Source organism: Silurus meridionalis, chromosome 25, assembly GCF_014805685.1.
Source record: "Silurus meridionalis isolate SWU-2019-XX chromosome 25, ASM1480568v1, whole genome shotgun sequence".
NCBI classification, from domain to species: domain Eukaryota; kingdom Metazoa; phylum Chordata; class Actinopteri; order Siluriformes; family Siluridae; genus Silurus; species Silurus meridionalis.
In genome coordinates this window covers 14,635,914-14,654,708 of record NC_060908.1, presented here as the reverse complement: position 1 = coordinate 14,654,708, position 18,795 = coordinate 14,635,914, and the positions used below count along the sequence as shown (strand labels likewise).

Sequence of the window (18,795 nt, the reverse complement as noted above, 5' to 3'; positions counted from 1 at the left end):
GACCAGAAAGTCCCGCTTAGGACACGTGAGATACGTAAATGTCACATGAGCGAATAATAATCCGAATGTCACTGTTTTCTTTTGCGCTTGTTCCTGTATAATGCGTTCCATAAGAGTGTACATTCGGTGGTGTCGTTAAACCATGCCTAATCACTCAAACGAATCGTGTTCTGCTCCCTGTTTGCAGTGTTTGCATGTGAACTTTGAAAGCCCAAAAGATTTGGATCTCGGTTGAGTCAATGGCTGATGCGGAAAGGAGATATCATTCAGGGTCGCTAGGTTAACTCTGAACTTGGCAGGGTCGCGCTCACATGCCGCAGGAAACAGCAGAGCAGCAGTAGGGTTTTCATTAAAGCTTAATTGAAAGTGGCGCTGGATTTGCGCCACTCCACCTGCATCGTCTGAGAGCATGTTTAATGATAATGCTCCATGCCACCAGACCTATTATTAACCCTCTGCACAGTGATCAGCGAGACGAGACAAGCTTGGATTTTTCAGTATCCGTGAGTTGCGATGGGAAAGCTCAGCTCGAAAAGACGGAGCAGAGGAACTGGCTTTCATATGTCTGATGTTTTAAGAACTGGATGGTTTGAACAATGGAACAATTTCGAGCTTATTAAGAGTTGCTGCCAAACCACCCCCTCTACTGGTACTCTTCCTGTGTCGTTTTCATTCTCTTTAAAAAATATACTTCTAATCAACAGCATAGCTGCAATGATTTAATGTACTCGAGCAAGCCCACTCTTTCATGCTGTCTCTGGACAAATATTGATTTCGCCAGATGGCATTTTGCATCTCTATTCAATGTAACACGATCGCATCTACTACATGACATGCTACAAAGAGGTAAGGATGTCTTGCAGACTGGCTTCCTCTAATGAGCCCTGACTGGGGTGGATGAAGATGAAAATGTCTCTTCTACCTCCTTCCTGGAGCTGATTCATCCAAAGAACTTTTTGACATGAGATCTTTACCAGGAGACAGCTGCATTAAACTTTAAGTGGCATCAATCAGAGAAGGAGAGAAGATCGGGGTTGGGATAGGGTCCTGACGGGTATCTTGTGATAGAGATGCCTTAATCAGGAGCGGGGGGACAGGAGCAGGGGGTCGTTTCCAGTCATGCGTGTTCAATGTTGGCACGCAGCCCCCCTGATTACGAGCGCCTTTTTTCCCCTTTGATCCCCATCTCGGTTTTGTAGGCTAATGCCTCAGTGCATGTATCTCTGTCACCGCAAGTCTTTTATTTGGGGCAATGTGTTCTTAATCTGGGGGGACATTTCCCTGAAAAACGGAGAGAGGATTGTGGGAGATACGAGATGCCTGATCAGAGACTAGCTTCGCTTGCCCTCATATCTCAGCAAAGGATCAAGATTAGAGTCAGGCTAGACGGTCCTATGGGTTTTTTCAAGTTCGATTTTTGGGACTGGCTGAACCATTCAGCGTTGATTAAATGGAAAGCTGAAGCTTTATGTACCTGAGGTTCAGTGGCTCATAGCAAAAAAAAAAGACCCCGGTAAGGTACAACAGCTTGGTCCTATCAGGCCCACCTGAGGAATCGAGGGAAAGCGAAAGAAATCAGGGGAATTTAAAGACATTTTTGTTTTTTCTCTATGTGTACCTTCACTGTCCGAGAAGTGTTGGGATGCAGACACATTAAGCCGAACAAGAAAGGCTTTCAGGTCTTTAATGGTTTTCATCAGCTTAAGGCCTTTAGTGTAATGAGCCACACTTGCATTCCTATGGGAGTGGAGGCTCGGAGTGGTACAGGGGCCCAAGCTTTGGCTGAGAAAGTGATATCATTACAGATTAAGCCGTGATAAAACCCTTCGCTGCCTGTGGATGTTCAGAAAGAGTGTGTGTGTATATATAATAAGGTTTGCACTTTTCAGAAATACTAGCAAAACGAGGTATTTAGCAATTATTTTATAAACACTCTGATAACCAATTTCTCCATTTCATCCATGGATGAAAGTCGGTTCAAAAGGTTTTGTTTCCCCCAGACGCTTGCACTCACCTTGTTTCCCTTTTAACCAGTTCTTTCATATTACAAATTAAATGCACATCTTAGTACCCTGGCTACTCCTGCAACCTAAGCCCCCTTTCTTGTTTATCACTGAGGAGAGCTCCATGATGGGCTTGATGCTTTACTGTTCCGACCTGCCGTTGACTCCACCAGAGGATGGCGTGACCTAACATGATGTCAAATGTGTCCCAGGTGTGGAGTGCGAGTGGAGAGGTGAAAGTGGCGTCGCCAAACTGAGATTGATGATCTCCTTCCTGCCCTCTGATGTGGACGGGCAGTTTTTTTGGCCCGTTGAAGGGGGGAGTCAGAAGACTCGTCTCGTCCTTCGACTGTGGTGACTGAGGAAAAGCAGAACCCCTTCTCACTCTCTTTTGCGCCTTCCTCTCAAATCCACAGTGTACATTTTATGAAGGATTGCAGGGGAGGAGGTATGCGTTGCAGCTGAATCAGGAGGATAAACATGCTGCATTCATTTTGTTTGGTTTACTGGATCTCAGCATTTCGGAGCTTTTGCATGAATGAAGTGGTAGATAAGGCTACACCCACTCTGCTTGCTTCAACCGTAAACGGGTTTTGTACAAGTTAGCTTGAGTGAATTCTTGTGCATTTGCAATTGGAAGACCATTCTGATTCAGTGAAACTAGAGAAGAGAAGAGAAAGTAATACTCGCCCTACTCCTCCACCCTAGCCAAAAAATTTGGCTCGTCTTATGGCTTTGATTACAAGTTATTACCCCTGTTAACTGGGGAGCCATTCGTCTTGTGTGGGAGCGCTGAGCTCACTTCCTCACCCGGGCCTGCACTGTCATACGGCTGCAACCCCATCTCTCCCTCTTCCCCCTCCTTCTTCTCACTTTGTTTGAGCATCCGGAAAAAAACAGACGTTCATAACTTCATTAGTCGCCGTTTTCTTTTATCGGGCGCATTTCTATGACGACTGAATGTGTGTTGGAATCAAAAGTTTGACCCAGATCATTAAATAGATATGTTGACACTCCTGAGTTTACTTACTGAAAATACCTGTGCTTGCATTAAGTACTGCTACTGCTAATGATGCCCCACCCCCGACCCCCACCTCCTACACACACGCACACACACATACAACCAAAGATCCATAAGATCTTGAACATTCCTCTGAAAAATGCAATGTTGATGTGCAGAGAGATTGACCTGTGAAGTTAATACAAGCAAAGCTGAACCCCCCCAACGGCTCCGGCTGCCTTTGATCAGTGGTGAATCGACTCGGTGAGGCGGGATGGATGGATGGATGACCTTTTGAAGGCATCTCAAACATTTTAGGCCACATGCATGTAGTGTGGGAGTTTAACACTGATTATGACTGTTTAGTGTTTTATACGAAATGCAATCTTTTTTTTATGTTTTATGGTTCAGCAGATTATGAAATTGATTTAAAGTGATTGTCCTTTTCTAATGACCTTATATTTCTCACAAAAATACATTTGCATTGGAACAAACATGTTTTCTATACTGAAAAAAAGGGATTAAAACAAATATAAATAAATCTTTTGTACTATATTTGTGAATCTGAAATGATTGAAATGACTTGATCTTAATAATAGCCCTAAAAATGACGTCATCTATTTTTTTAAACAGACTAGACAATTTTTTTTAAAATAGACTAGACGAGGACAAGTTTGTATTTATTTATTTTTTTAATAAAGATTTTTGTTTTGAAACAGAACTCAACCATTAGACAAAACAATCTCCAAAAGTCGCTCTTTTGTTGTCGGAACAAAACGGAACAAAGTGGGCCTTCCAGCGGTTCGGCTAGCTTTTATTAGAAACATGCATTCAGACACGGACACACACACGCGTGTGTATTGATGAACTCACACTCGTGTATTACAGACTCGAGACCCAGACAAAAAAAAAGCACGATATCGTTCTTTTATGTTTGGGTTTCAACCTCCAAAAAACATCCGGTGCGTTTTGGGTTGTAGTGAAGATTTCATGCTGTTCAACTCTCCTGCCTTTTCCCAGTCCACAGAACCATCAAGAATTTCACCAAAACTTAAAAAAAATTATATCATTATCAGGTATCTAAATGAAAGTGTTAAATAAAAAAATTACAGAAACAAAACAATTTTGATTGTATTTATATTGGATGAATTGCTAATGCAGATTACTACAATTACACGGTTTAAATGGCAGTAAAAAATTAGATTAAAAAAAAAAAATCTAAAACAATATTTTTCGACAATTTGTTTTGTCTATTTCCAGTTAAATTTTTTTTAATTTTACGTTCATCATCTTCGTGGTTTTGCAAAACCTTCAAGTGGACATTTGTTTTCATAACCATTCATAACGACCATTCATAACGTCTATTAATAATTGTATAATGCCTCTTCAGGTCTTCATAAAGTCTATGCATAAGTTTATTCTGCTCTTTCTTACTTTAATATTGTACTCAAAAGTCGCTATTTTTTTATATGTATTTTTTCCCATTAACTTTACTTTGAATTTGTCTGAATTTATTTGTATTGAATATTATTATTGTTATTATTGCATATATTATTGTTATTGTATAAGTATGAAATTCCACACAGAATGAATGAAGCTTTTTTATAATTAAATTAATAAATGATGCTAATATTTCTTCAGCAATATTATAGTTTAAAATTTGAAACTGAAAATGAAATATAAGTATTTAGGCATTCAATTGCTTTATTACTTTCTGTTCTTATTTAAACATATATAATGTTTTATCATTTATTTTAAAGGTCAGTATCCTCACTAGCACAATGGGCACCTTGACTATTCGTTCTTATAAATGTATAAATATTAAGCAATAAATCACTAATCACCCTCTTTTAAATATTTGTCAGATTTTTTTTTGTCATCGTTTTTTTTCTTTCTATTCTGCATCAACATTTCCTGCTGACAAACAATCTTTTAGTGTTGATCTAAAACTTACGTCTATTCAGAAATCAACCTAAACTATATGGATATAACTCAAACAATGCAGTACAACACTGTGATTTTATTATAGCACATTGGGTTAAAACTAAGAAATTCAACAAGGGATTTGTTTGTGTATGTTGCAGTTGGAGCGAAGTATTCATATGACTTTGAGTGTTTATAGAAATTGTATAGAAATTGAATTTGTCAGAACTGAAACCTGTTGCTGTAGTGCCTGTGTGGGTTTTTAGGCCACGAGCCATTGATCATAGCTCTTTCAACTGAAACGAAATTACACTTCTATACTATAGAGCTAAATATTCAATCCTTCTTCAACAGATTTGTCTCCCATTTGTTTGCACGATCCACAAAACCATACACTTGGTGTTAAACCTGTGCTAATGGCATGTGGTTTATGTTCTCTTGTTAATGAGACTCGTACCTTTCACAAAGTTTTGCCATGCATACAAAATCAAATGGATTTGGAGTGTTTTGTGTATTTGCACAACGCTTCAAAGCTGTCAAAATAAAGCCATTTTCTCTATTGCCTTTCAATTCCATGCATATTGACATATTACAGCTTTCTCTTGAACCGAATATAAACCTTGTACCAGGTGAATCAACCCTTCGAATGTTCTTCATTAATATTAACCTCCTGATATTGGAAACTGCATTAACACTCAATTTAATACCAAGGCTGAATAAAGTGCTGGGAGTTTATTTGCTCGTGTTGCTTGGAATCAGTGTTTCTATACCAAGATATAGACAAACATATTTCCAAGTTGGACTCTTTTAAAGGATAAGTGGCGAGGACTTAGCTTTAGGCTTGACCAAAAACAATGCAATTCCATCACACATCAAAAATAATATCTATATTTTTAAATGCACCATGTAAACACAGTGATTATTATGATCAAACCTTCAATGACGTCACTTACTTATTACGCAATATACATTACTATTGAAAGCTTCAGTGTGCTGAGCATTTAAGTTCTCTGCCTTGACAAAAACTGATTTGAGAAAATGGTCGATTAACATCTGGAAAAACATCATTTGACGCTGGGTTAATTCATCTTATTGAATCTTTGTAATAGAGTTCAAATTAATAGAAAGAGAAGAGTTTATAAGAACTCAAAATATGACCATCATGAGCTTCTGGATCATAAATGTGTAATGAATAGTCATATTAACAGGGATTAGTATGATATAGGATTCATCCTGAAAATTAATTAAGCAATGAGTGAACGAATAAATCAGGTTTTATTTGTAAAAAAAAAAAAATAAATAATAAAATTGTATTTAAATGCATGCTCTTATGATCATATATTTCATAATAACAAGTTAATAAGTGCTTTTTATTGATCTCTATGCCAGTGTTCATGTACCCAAATAGTTTTGCTTGCACTCCAGTGGTGCTCACATGAGACTGGACCAGCATTCGAGTAGAAAAGACCTCACACGTATAAAAGGGTTGAATTAACACTCAGACAGTCTGCATTTATGTCCTCCAGCTCCTCATATAAACACCTTAAGCGATGTAGTAGGTGTGTTAATTCCAGCCTTCGCGTGTGTTTTGCTGTAACACTGTAGGTGTTCATCCAGCGGTAGTTACAGGGCTTCACGCGCTCAACCCAGTGCAAATAAACAGTCGCGAGCGCCGTGTTGTTTATATAATTAGTTTGATGAGCATGCGTACAGCAAATCAATAACTTCCTTCGTGTGGGGTTTAATGTTTTTTTTTTTTTTTGCAGTGAGCATTAAAAGAGAAAAAAAACAAAAAAAGTGTTTCCTTTTTTTTAAATATCAAATAAATAATGATGCATTGCTCCTAAAACTGATCGCGTTTCAGTGTATGTTGATCACAAGCTTAATTTATATAATAATAGAAGTTATTCGATTTCAGTAAAAAAAATTTTAAAAAATTCAAAAATTGATGCAAAAGATTTATTTAGTTTTGATTTATCAACTTACAGAAAACGGAGTACTTATAAGCCCCAACAAAATATTTATTTTATTTTTTTATAAAATAGCAATTTTACAAGCTTTAATGCCTGTGCATTAACCAGTAAATCATTTCATTCAGCCAATGAAGGAAAAAAAAAATTCTCATCTCTATTTGTCGCGTGTTTTATTTGTTGTGAATGTCCGCAAACCAGCGGGATGCTTCCAAGAAATTAGTCCACCTGCCATGTCTTTTTTTGTTTTGTTTTTTTTATTACATTTTTTTTTTTTTTTTTTTTTGAGAAGCGACGCTCCATCTTACCATGAAGTGAAGAACTCACTTTCTTCTAACTGATCCGCATTGGGAATCCTTCTTCTGCTCTTTCATCCACGAGCTGGTGCGTCTACAAAAAAAAAAAGAAAAAGAAAGAAAGAAAAAAAAACACAAGGCATGGTCAAGATTGAACCCGAGTGCCGATCTCGCAATGTTTTGAGGAGCAGACAAGCAGCAGAGAAACCTGCATCACCGTCTCTCTCACTCTCTCTCTCTCTCTCTCTCTCTCTCTCCTACTGGATAAAGTCATATACCTTCATGAAAGAATGTGCGCAAGGAGTCACATCATACATTTATGATGCAGCAGTAACCTATCAACGTGCGCAGGACCCCTGTCACCTGCATGCGCACTAAAATAGACCTGGTACGAGTTTGGTGAAAGGGTCTGTTCAAGACCTGTTCAGGACCTGTTCAAGACCTGTTCAAGACCTGTTCAAGACCTGTAAGGGTGCATTCTGATCTGACTTTGGCGCACTCCTGGTATTTAGAGTTGCACAGAAGGTGCACTTTTTGTTCAGTATATTTGTCATTATTGCGCACTGCTGCTGCGGTTGTGTGCTGTTTGCTTGCGGATGTGAGCACTGAGGGATGCATGGGTGCGCGCGCGTTTGAGGACTCAGGGGGTAAATATGAAGTGACACGGGCCAGGTTCTTATTGTAGGACCCCCAGCCGACTGGCGCCAAGCGCCCTTTTAACAAATAGCGGAGTCCCACTTAATCAGCGCGCGCTGACGGAGCGTCTTAAAGGGGCCGCGCGTCTTCCTCCTCCTCCTCCTCCTCCTTCTTCTTCTTTTTCAGAGAGCAAAATATGAAAAAAAGAATAATTTCTTCCGGGTTTGATTAGTTTTGTATTAGATTTGATTAAATCGACTATACAACGGTCTTATATCATACTATGCAAATGAGTTGCGTTTCTACATTAATATGCAGATCAATAGAATCTATAATAATGTAATGTTAAATATAAAAGATTATTATTATAAGATAAATCGTTGATTTTTAATAAAAATGCAACTTGTATTCCATTGACATCAAATTATTATAATATATTTCAATATATAGTCACTGATGATCCAAAAGTGTGCACGTGATTGATCTAATCATCTTTTTTAATATTTTATGAATATTCATACACGTGCTCTATATGACGTATGAGTCTGTATTTTAAAAAAAGTGCAAGATCACACATTTCTCATTGTTTCTCATTCGTTATTATGAGCTTTCAGTGTTTTGAGAAGTGCAGCTGTAGTCAGACTCTCTTTTTTTTTTTTTTTTTTTTTTTTTGGAGGAGGAGGAGGAGGAGGAGGAGGGGTGGGATTTCCACATCTTCTCTATGTCATTGGTTAATATTTGATCCTGTTGACATGTTTTCTCGCTGCAAAAGCTTCCGACACCTTCAACCCCCCTTTCTATCGCTCCTCCTGCTTCTCCTCCTCTTTCTCCATGTTCCTCCTCCACTTGGCTTCGATCTGTCAAGGTCACGCCCACCGCGCGCCCTGATTGGTCCGGAACGCGTAAAATCAGCAATCAAGGCGCTTTGGTTCATTAGTGTGGGTGAGCAGAGAGGAGGAGGGACGCGCCAAAGACGCACAAGTGTTGAAGACGACAACTCAGGTTGAGCTCCGGATGAGTTTGGGCTTCTTTTTTTTCTTCTTCTTCTTCTCTTGGAGCTGTTTTGTTTTTGCTGTGCGTGTCGGGAAAAGAAGGGAAAATCATTTGGAGAATTCCAAATCCGTGAAGGTGTCAATGTGGCACTCCTGACGGATGATATTAAATCCTGCACTGGAGCGACCATCATCATCATCACCATCATTATCTTCATTATCATCTGCAGGACTACCAGTAACCAGCCGGTCATTTCCTCTTGCTGCGGAAACGTCAGCGCGTCTGTTCGCCTCCAAATTCAGACGGTTTATTTTCTTCTTTTTGTTTTTTGGCAGCCGGACATACACGACTCGATTCTCGTCTCTTACACTTCGGCCTCGTTCCTTTATTTAGTGGATGCACCGATGAGAGATCCGGTTTTCACGGGGACCGGCGCTATGGCTTATCACCCGTTCCACGCGCACCGGCCCGCCGACTTCCCCGTGTCGGCGTTCCTTGCTGCGGCGCAGCCCGCCTCCTTCTTCCCGACCCTCGGGCTGCTCCCCAAGCCGCTGGCTGAGCACGCTCTGTCCGGAGCCGCGGAGGCGGGCCTGCACGCAGCGCTGCACGGTCACCATCATCACCACTCTCACCCGCAGCAGCAGGCGGCCGCTGCCGCGCACCTCCGCGCACTAAAGAGCCTCGAGCCCGAGGAGGAGGTTGAAGACGACCCCAAAGTGACCCTCGAGGCCAAGGAGCTGTGGGATCAGTTTCATAAAATCGGCACTGAAATGGTTATCACCAAGTCGGGGAGGTGAGCGTTCATTTATTTGTCTTATTATTAAAATAATTTAATTTCATATAGATTTTTATTCTACTCCAGATTAATAATGCAAAGAAAGAATTATGGTCAAAAAATTGCTTTTTAGAAACACGCCAACAATTTAAATGTTAAAAAAATTAAAATACGGGTTTGGTATGAAGGGTTATTGTTGTTTTGCAATTCCAAAATTATTTTTTCAAGACTGATCATTAATTTTTTTACATTTTTGGTAATAAGAATTACATGCACATTGCACACATTTTATTGCAAAAAAAATATTTAAAAAAAAGGCGAATAAAAGCTTGTTTTGTTTGGAGGAAAAATGTTTCCCTATGAGAGCAAACACTGTGGAAACATGGAGAAATGTGGGATTTGTTTTGCAGGCCAGTGTAGGATAAAGGTTTCTTTGGCAGATAAAAAAATAAATAAATAAAGAGCTAAAACAGAGCTATGGGTCAGTAATGTGTAATGATTAATAATACAAACAATTGTTTTTAAATGATATGTATATTGTAGATGAGGTTGTTGAGGGCACTGGAAATCTCACGGTATCAGTCAGATCTTTTATGGGGTCATTTCGAGGACATTTGAAAAAAGTTCTGTTTTTGTGTAGGTTCAGTTTTTTTAAGTCAAATTTTTGATCACATTGAAATTTTTTGAAGAATGAATAAAAAGATTTGAGTTTCTGGGGGTAGTTTGGTGTGGTGTTTGGGTTCAGTCCTACACTGCAGACTGTAACCGGCCGAGGGTTTGATTGTACCTAAATATTTTGTATATTTTCTTCCAAAAATATTTTCCTCCAGCACTTTAAATAGAATTTAGAAACTAAATCTGATCATTTTATTGCATTTTATTGCATTGCTCGTGTGTGTGTGTGTGTGTGTGTGTGTGTGTGTGTTTTGCTCATTTATTCCAATTCTGGCTGCGTTTCAAAAGTATGTACTCTCTGCGCAGGAGAATGTTTCCTCCGTATAAAGTGCGTGTAAACGGTCTGGATAAAAAGGCCAAATACATCCTGCTGATGGACATCGTGGCGGCGGACGACTGTCGCTATAAATTCCACAACTCGCGCTGGATGGTGGCGGGGAAAGCGGACCCGGAGATGCCCAAGCGCATGTACATCCACCCGGACAGCCCTGCCACCGGGGAGCAGTGGATGGCCAAACCGGTCACCTTCCACAAGCTCAAACTCACCAACAACATCTCCGACAAACACGGATTCGTAAGTAAAGCATGCACTGAGATTTTATTCAGCTTTGAGAAGCACTTTTGCTTTAGTATTTTGGAAGAAAATAATAAATTTGAGCTTTTTGTTTGTTTTGCGATTGCGATCCATGTGGTTGTCATTTTATATGTAGGCCACATGTATCACATGACATTTTATACACACACACACACACTTTATTGAGCATGTAAAAAAAATGTCAATTAAAATAACTGAATGCATGAGTAAAACATAAATATCAATCCATAATAGGATTAAAAATTGCGTTAGAAAACAATTGTGCGTAAAATCTGTAAATTGTTTATTAATACGACGCCTTTATAATTTATTATTATTATTATTATTGTCATTATTATTATCAGATATAAAGAGACTATAATATTGATAGGATATTTGCTATAAAACGTGGAGTTTTTTTTTTTTTTTAAGTTTTAATCATTGTTCAATTCATAACCATTTAATCGTCCTGTCCTGTTTATCCCACATCCCATATTTAACGCATTGTTTATCCTTTTTAATGCTGTAATAAAGTGGCCATTAATGTGTCATATGCATAATAAACTGTGGATTAATAAGAGGGAAAAAAACAAACACAAACAGAAAAGAAAGAAACGCAGTAATGTAACGATCATGTTCAGGTTCCTTCATTAGAAGGTCTGTGGGCCTCTTGCGACGACCTTTGGCGTCTTTTTGGATCTCATTATCCCGAGGCACGAGAGGAAGCTGTTAGATCCCCAAAGTGTTTTCAGTCACCGGCCCCCTTAAGTGCAATTTAGCGAGGAAAGCTTGCCGAGTGATTGCTTTAAAAATAAATGCCACGGGGTAGAAGGAAAACCACGTTCCACATGCCAGGCTTTTTAGTCTGCAGCATTTTGGGTGAACCCCTGTTTTTCCTTCGAGTTTCCTCATTATTACTGATAATAATGACTGATTTCTCTTTGTTATTCTTTACTCATTACAATAGATTATAATGCAAATAAAATGTATTAGTAGCCAGTTTGTGAGACAAACAAGCAGCACGTGCCTAGAGACACCCTGTTATAATAACATGGTTCCTACTTATTATATTTTTTATGAATGGCAATTCACGATGAATGGGTTTTTATGAATGGAGATATTTTATTGATTATTCTAGCCATTATAAATGCACTAAATGGGTCAATAATAATAATAATAATAATAATAATAATAATAATAATAATAATAATAGCAATAATAATAATAATAATAATAATAATAATAATAATAATAGTAATAATAATAATAATAATAATAATAATAATAATAATAATAATAGTAATAGCAATAATAATAATAATGATGATAATAATAATAATAATAATAATAATAATAATAATAATAATGATAATAAAACATGATGTCAATCACAAAGTGTAACACAAAGCATTGTTTTTTTTTTGTTTTTTTCCCCCCAGACTATCCTCAACTCGATGCACAAATATCAACCCAGGTTCCATATTGTTCGAGCCAACGACATCCTGAAGCTTCCCTACAGCACGTTCAGGACCTACGTGTTTCCAGAAACAGACTTCATAGCAGTCACTGCCTATCAAAACGACAAGGTGAGTTCCGGTTAGAGATCAGCCAACAGGAAGCTGTTTGTTCATAATAGCAATGGTGTTTACATTTCCTTTTTTTTCCCCCCCAAACAAAAATGTTTAACATTTATAGTCTACATTTGAAAAAATGAAAGAAATTTGTGACATGGATCTAAAACAGGACCAGGAGAAGGCCAGAGTTTTGTAAATGAGGGCAATCAATTTAAAAATTCATCACATTGGGGGTTTTTATGAGTAGTGCCTGTTGAATATGAGTATAAAAGATTTGATCAAAAAATCATTAATGTTCCCAAAGCAGCAAATGTTTGCATGCAGACTGGAGTGTGAGCAGAATTGAAAGATTTCCAATAAAATCCCTCATATTATATTTATAAATGATAATTGTGTTGCTTTGTAGTGAAAACAGATTCTGGGGAAATAGACAGAAACAAAGCATCAGGAATGTATCTTATCAGACCAGCGTGTGCAGAAAACTAGTCTTTAGCTTTAGTGTTTGTCAGTGTTGATTTTAGATCAGATTCTTAGAAAAGGCAATGAGGATGAATGCAGCAGGAAATTAGGAGGTATTTTAATGGCCTCTGCGTTTGTTTGTTTTTTTCTTGTGTCCACACCATATGCAGGGTTTATTGTTTTTGTTTTTGTTTTTTTCCCACGTGCGTGGTTGGTGTAACAGCAAACACGTTTTAGAGATTTTTTTTTATTTCTTCTAGATCACTCAACTCAAAATCGACCACAATCCTTTCGCCAAAGGATTCCGAGACACGGGCAATGGCAGGAGAGAGAAAAGGTTTGCAAACATGCATTTATTTTTTTGTATAAAGCGTTTTTTTTTTTTAATACACACTGATGTGATTATGTATAAATATCTATTTTTTTTTGGGATGCAGAAAACAGTTGAGTTTGCCAGCTCTGCGTGTGTATGATGAGGCGTGTGTGAAAGGAGACGAAGCGGAATCTGACGCTTCATCCTGCGAGCCGCCGAGCAGCAGAGAGCCGCTTCACTCTCCTTTAGGGTCCGCGACAAGCCCCCTGAAGTTCAACCGCTCCAGTCGAGGTGTGTATGCAAGCAAATATACAATATTAACATATTTATATTGTTATATTTATATTGTTTTATATTTAAAAAAGGTAATATATTAATATTGTTATATATTTTTTAATATAAATATATTTATATTTTTATATTTCTATTGTTATTATATTTTCTAAAAGGCAATATATTTATAATGTTATATTTTAATGTTATATATTTACAGTATAAATATATTTATATTGTTATGCGTATATAAAGTTTTTTTAAACTTGATTTTATAAATATATTTTTTATTGTATTTTTTTTATTGTATTATCAATTGTCTCCTTAATTAAATGAGCATTTTATTTATTACTTTTCTATTTGTATTTTGCATTTTTTTAAATATTGTTTGCACCTATTATTATTAACGTTTGCTTTAAAAAAAAAAATTCCCCATTTGATTGTTTTGATTATTATTATTATTTATTTTTTTTAGTTGTCAAACTTTCACATACCCCCTTAGGATTTAATATCCTAGGATTTAATATTCTTTATTAATGCCCGAGTTTGTTTTTTATTATTTTCACATTTTCTTTTAAATGGCTTAAACAAATCCAAGTTAATTATAGGATGATTTATTTTTATTATTAAAGTTTGTATTAAACCCATTCACAATTCATGATGCTAATAACAACTTAATCGTGTTGAAAATAATGTTTTGTGGTCCACAAATATATTATGAAATCTCTTGCTCTGCTTCACAGAGCTCTGAGAACCACAAGCTTTATACAACACATATCCCAAGGTCCAAATGTGGATAATGGTCATGTAGAAATAGAACTCAAATGGATAAAACACCTGGCCATAATAATCTGGTTAAAATGTCAGGACATTTAGAAGAGCAAACTCAGAGCTCACGGTACGCCTTTTAACCGAACTGCCTTTAAAATGATGTTACAAAAAGTCCCACTGTCGTATTTGTCTTGCAAGTGTTTTGAACCATTTTTGCTTGAGGTCACTAAACTTTTGCGTGAAAGAAACGAAGCGAAGTCGAACAGAATTCATTTTTTATTCTTCAGCACAAGTTTTTGAAACATTTTTTGATATAACTATAGCTTCATGAGACACAAACTAAGCAGTTGGTTGTATTTTAATTATTTTACCATTTTATTTACATTTAATAATAAGAAACATTAAGGTAGAGATTTCAGATCAGGAGTGTGTGATGAATAAAAAAAGTTAGAAGGTTGAATGTTTATGTATATCCTCATAATAAACCTTGGTTTTGTCATGATATTATTACAGATGAGAAAAACTCCACTGAGAGTGACCAAGAGTTTGAGCACCAGGATCAAATGTCTGTAGGAATGAGTAGTCCTGGTACACACACAGCATCTCCCTTTAAGTCGACCACCGAGGAAAGATTCAAGGACAAACCCGACCTCGAGAAGAAAGAAGACTACGTGGACTCGAGTAAAGAAAGCGAGTCTGCTTTCAGCATCAGAAACCCTGAAAAGGAAAAATCCGAGAGAGGCAACCCAAAAGAGTCGGATCCACCCAGAAAGGAGGGCAAGGAACACTTTACCCCACTTCTTATCCAAACAGAGGGTCCATCATCCTTCACTGCCAATCACCTACAGAGCCTGGCACTGTCCGGCCTTCACGGTCAGCATCTATTCAACCCACTGAGTGCAGCAGGGCACCCATTGCTGTTTCACCCGAGCCAGTTTGCCATGGCATCCGGGGCCTTTTCAACCATGGGCATGGGGCATTTGTTGGCATCAATGTCAGGGGCAAGTGCCCTGGAAAATGGAGGCCTGTCACCTCAGGGAGCTGGAACACCCGGATCCTTCCCGTTCCACCTTTCGCAACACATGCTCGCATCTCAGGTAGAGAAGAAGCTTTTTTTACCATGTGAACAAATATATTAATATCAATTAAAGTAATAATATTTATCCTGAAAATATTTTAGAGGCACTGATTTGAAGAGTTGTTTTAGAAGCTATACCACATATTGTGGTATATAAATGGCATTTCTGTAACACATTACAAACAGACCTGTTCAGACAGGAAGAATGGCATTGTGTTATCTGTCTTCAGTGAGCAGAATCATTCAAGAAATGAAGATTTCTTGAATACAACAAGATATAAACCTGTGTGCATAAACTGATATGTGTGTGAAAATGCAGTGAATAGAATTTAGTGCATATGAACACTTTGGGAAACGTTATAATCAGTGCAACATCTATTTTACAACATGTATATAATCAGGCTAATCAGCCACGTTTTATTGTACGTGCATAAAAATAATGTTGAGGACCATCTTGTTTTATTCTAGGGTATCTCCATGCAGCCCTTCGGCAGCCTGATTCCGTATCCGTACACGTACATGGCGGCGGCCGCAGCCGCTGCGGCTTCGAGTCTCCCAGCCGGCGGCGTGGCGTCATGTCTCAGCCGCAGCGCTTTACTGAGCGGCTCGCGGCCCAGACTGCGTTTCAACCCATACCAGATCCCGCAGAGCTCCAGCCTGCTGAGCGCCGGACTCCCTGCTGGGGATCATCCAGACTCAAACTCGGGCTCTTCCTCCAAACCAGGCAGCAGGGAAGGAAGTCCCGCACCAGGGCCCCACGGATCCCCACACACACCTGCCAAAGAGGCCGTGAACGAACTGCAGAGCATCCAGAGGCTGGTGAGCGGCCTGAAGAAACAGAGGGACGCGTCTCCAAGCCGAGAGTCTCCAAAATGACATAACAAAGGCGCGTCCTAATGGGTTTTGGATGCAAAAAAAAAAAATGCATGAATTTGCACCAAAACTGCATTTGGGTAAGAAATAGATATGGCGTGCAAAAGGTCTGGGATGTGGAGAACTTTGGGGGTTGCTGTATTTTGGATACTCGAGACTGCAAATGTTTAAAATCCAGATTTAAGTGTATTAAACACTGAACTTATCCTGAACCTAGTGGATGAAGATACAACCTACATCAACACATCACCAAATCACCACTCCTATCTGGGACTTGTTCCTTTTTTTTTCTAATTATTTATATGTAATATTCTGAAGATCAAAATATGTATGTAAATAAGTCGAATGGGTTAAAGAACATGCGTTTTAATTTATTAAGACTGTACAAAAGCGTGTAAATATTATCCAGGTTTGCAATTTGTTACGTTTATATTTGCCCCAATTACCTGAGTGTATAGGAATATTATCTCTTAGCGCTTGTTTGTATGGAACCCGAGTGTGTGTGTGTGTGTGTGTGTGTGTGCGCGCGCTTTCTGCTTGCAAGGCTGAATTTCATACATCTTATTGCGTTGCGATTTTTTTTTTTAATACAGCGATGCACTAACAGGGAAATCTCAGGTTTTTATTTTCTTCTTCTTCTTGTTTTTTTTTTTTTTTTAAATATATCTGTGCTGGAGAAAGTCTTTAAAAGATCCTCTACTATTTTTTTGGACATTCTCGGGTAAATAGTGGTTTTGTTGCAATTTTTTTGTGTTTCAATAAAAGAGGAAGGTGTTGCACACTTTTATGGCCACATCGTTATTCTTAGGTGCAGCTAATTAGCATATTATATCGTGTTATGACGTGGCGGGCCGTGATTGAACAATGGGGTACATTTGGGCAGTGTGGATAAACACACACACACAATAAATTATAAAAATAAAATGAATTATAAGTTTTGAACATCGTTTCAACAACAAACTATATAGTTAATAATTTCTTGTTTTTATTGTGTAGATGTTGAAACGCTCCAGCGCGTCTCTGATCAGGTGGAAAAACCGAGGCAGCTGCGCCATCTGTCGATTCTTCTCATCTCAAACTCTTTCTGAAGAGGGTTTTCATGATATCAAATGATGTGTTTGACTTTTGTTCCCTTTTTAATGAGAAATTGCTGATTTTATATTGATGGATGGATGAAATATATTGTTCTTTATCAGTTGCACTCATGTGAGGTCTGATATCAGTGATGATATGAGCAGTCAAATGATTAAAAATGGAAAAGGATTAATCAAGATCACACATAGTGTGTGCTCTTGGTGTGTGTGGGGGTGTAAAAGAGCGAGAGAGAGAGAGAGAGAGAGAGAGAGAGAGAATTGTTGCATTGTTTTTACCGGGATTAGGCGCGCGCATGCGCAAATTCCAGCAGCAGTAAGTGCGACGTCTTTGTGCCTGTCTGCGGCCCAGCCGGCCGAAGCGCCAGTGCGCAGGCGCGGCGCATAAAAAAGGGCCCTTAACGGGCATCTTTCTCATTAAAGTGCCGCTTCTTCTCATCTTCTCTGCTTTTTTAATCAGGGTCACACACACACACACACACACACACACACACACTTTATTAACAGCCTATTGTTGCACTCTGTTATGTGTAATTACCGGAATGAGGAGGCCAAATCTCGAGTCAAATTCACAAAACTATGAGCTCTGTGGATCAGTGGAGTGTAGAAGCTGTGTTTAATCACCTTCTGCACCCACACACTCTTACACACACCTACACACTCCGGATACATTTCAACAAAGGAAACTCAGTGATTCTAATCAAAAAAAAAAAAAGACGTTTTTTTTTTTTTTTATCAGAGAGGCCTTTATTATTGTTGTTATTATTATTATTATTATTATTATTATTATTATTATTATTGCTGTTTTTGTTGTTGTTCTTGTCAACAACTTTTTCTTCATTTTCCTCTTATTGTGTATGAATCTGATTAACGTTAAGTGTTTTTGGAAGAGATACTAGAGGTTCACTCCAAATACAAAAATACAATTAAATATAATAATAATAATAATAATATTAATAATAATAATAATAATAATAATAATAACTTGTTGCTACATTTAATATTTTATGTTCTTTAATGGTTTGTAACCGGTTGTAGGACTTATATCGCCCCCTTTTGACAAAACTTGCAATAAGTTTATTATAAACAAGAAGGAAAGAAGAAAAAAGAGAAAGAAGAAAAAGAGGAAAGAAGAAAAAGAATAAAAAGAAGAAGAAGGAAAGAGTGTGAAGGAAGAAGAACAAGAAGAAAAAGAAGAAGAAAAAGAAGAAGAAGAAGAATATGCAAATTAGTGTACAAGATATACACACCAAATGTTTTCTTTTTTCGTAAAAAAAAAATAATAATAATTTATGTGTCTATCTATCTAATCATGGGAAATGACATATTGACTGTATATTTTACTGTACAGTGGAGATTTTGATAAGGCCTGTCCTTATAAGATTTATGATCATGAGAAATTCCCTGTAGTCATCATGTTATTGATTATTCTGTTGTTTTATTTGCTCAATGCTCCTGTTCTTTGTTCACTGTAAGTGTTGATCTCACTGTAGGGTCTAGCTATGATCTCTAATAGCC

General features: G+C 37.8%; 1 protein-coding gene and 1 long non-coding RNA gene across 2 annotated transcripts; one reads left to right on the top strand and one right to left on the bottom strand.

Moving 5' to 3' along the window:
* Positions 1-6,933: 6,933 nt before the first annotated feature.
* Positions 6,934-7,895, bottom strand: LOC124379397. Its single transcript, XR_006924417.1, has 2 exons — positions 7,471-7,895; positions 6,934-7,286 (listed from the first exon to the last, which is right to left on the bottom strand). It is a non-coding gene; the product is annotated as an uncharacterized LOC124379397 (long non-coding RNA).
* Positions 7,896-8,842: 947 nt separating this feature from the next.
* On the top strand, positions 8,843-16,967 carry tbx2a (T-box transcription factor 2a). Its single transcript, XM_046839739.1, has 7 exons — positions 8,843-9,614; positions 10,578-10,845; positions 12,285-12,431; positions 13,139-13,215; positions 13,316-13,482; positions 14,749-15,332; positions 15,782-16,967. The coding sequence occupies exons 1-7, from the start codon at positions 9,226-9,228 to the stop codon at positions 16,187-16,189; spliced, it is 2,040 nt and encodes a 679-aa protein (XP_046695695.1). The 5' UTR covers positions 8,843-9,225; the 3' UTR covers positions 16,190-16,967.
* The last annotated feature ends 1,828 nt before the right edge of the window (positions 16,968-18,795 follow it).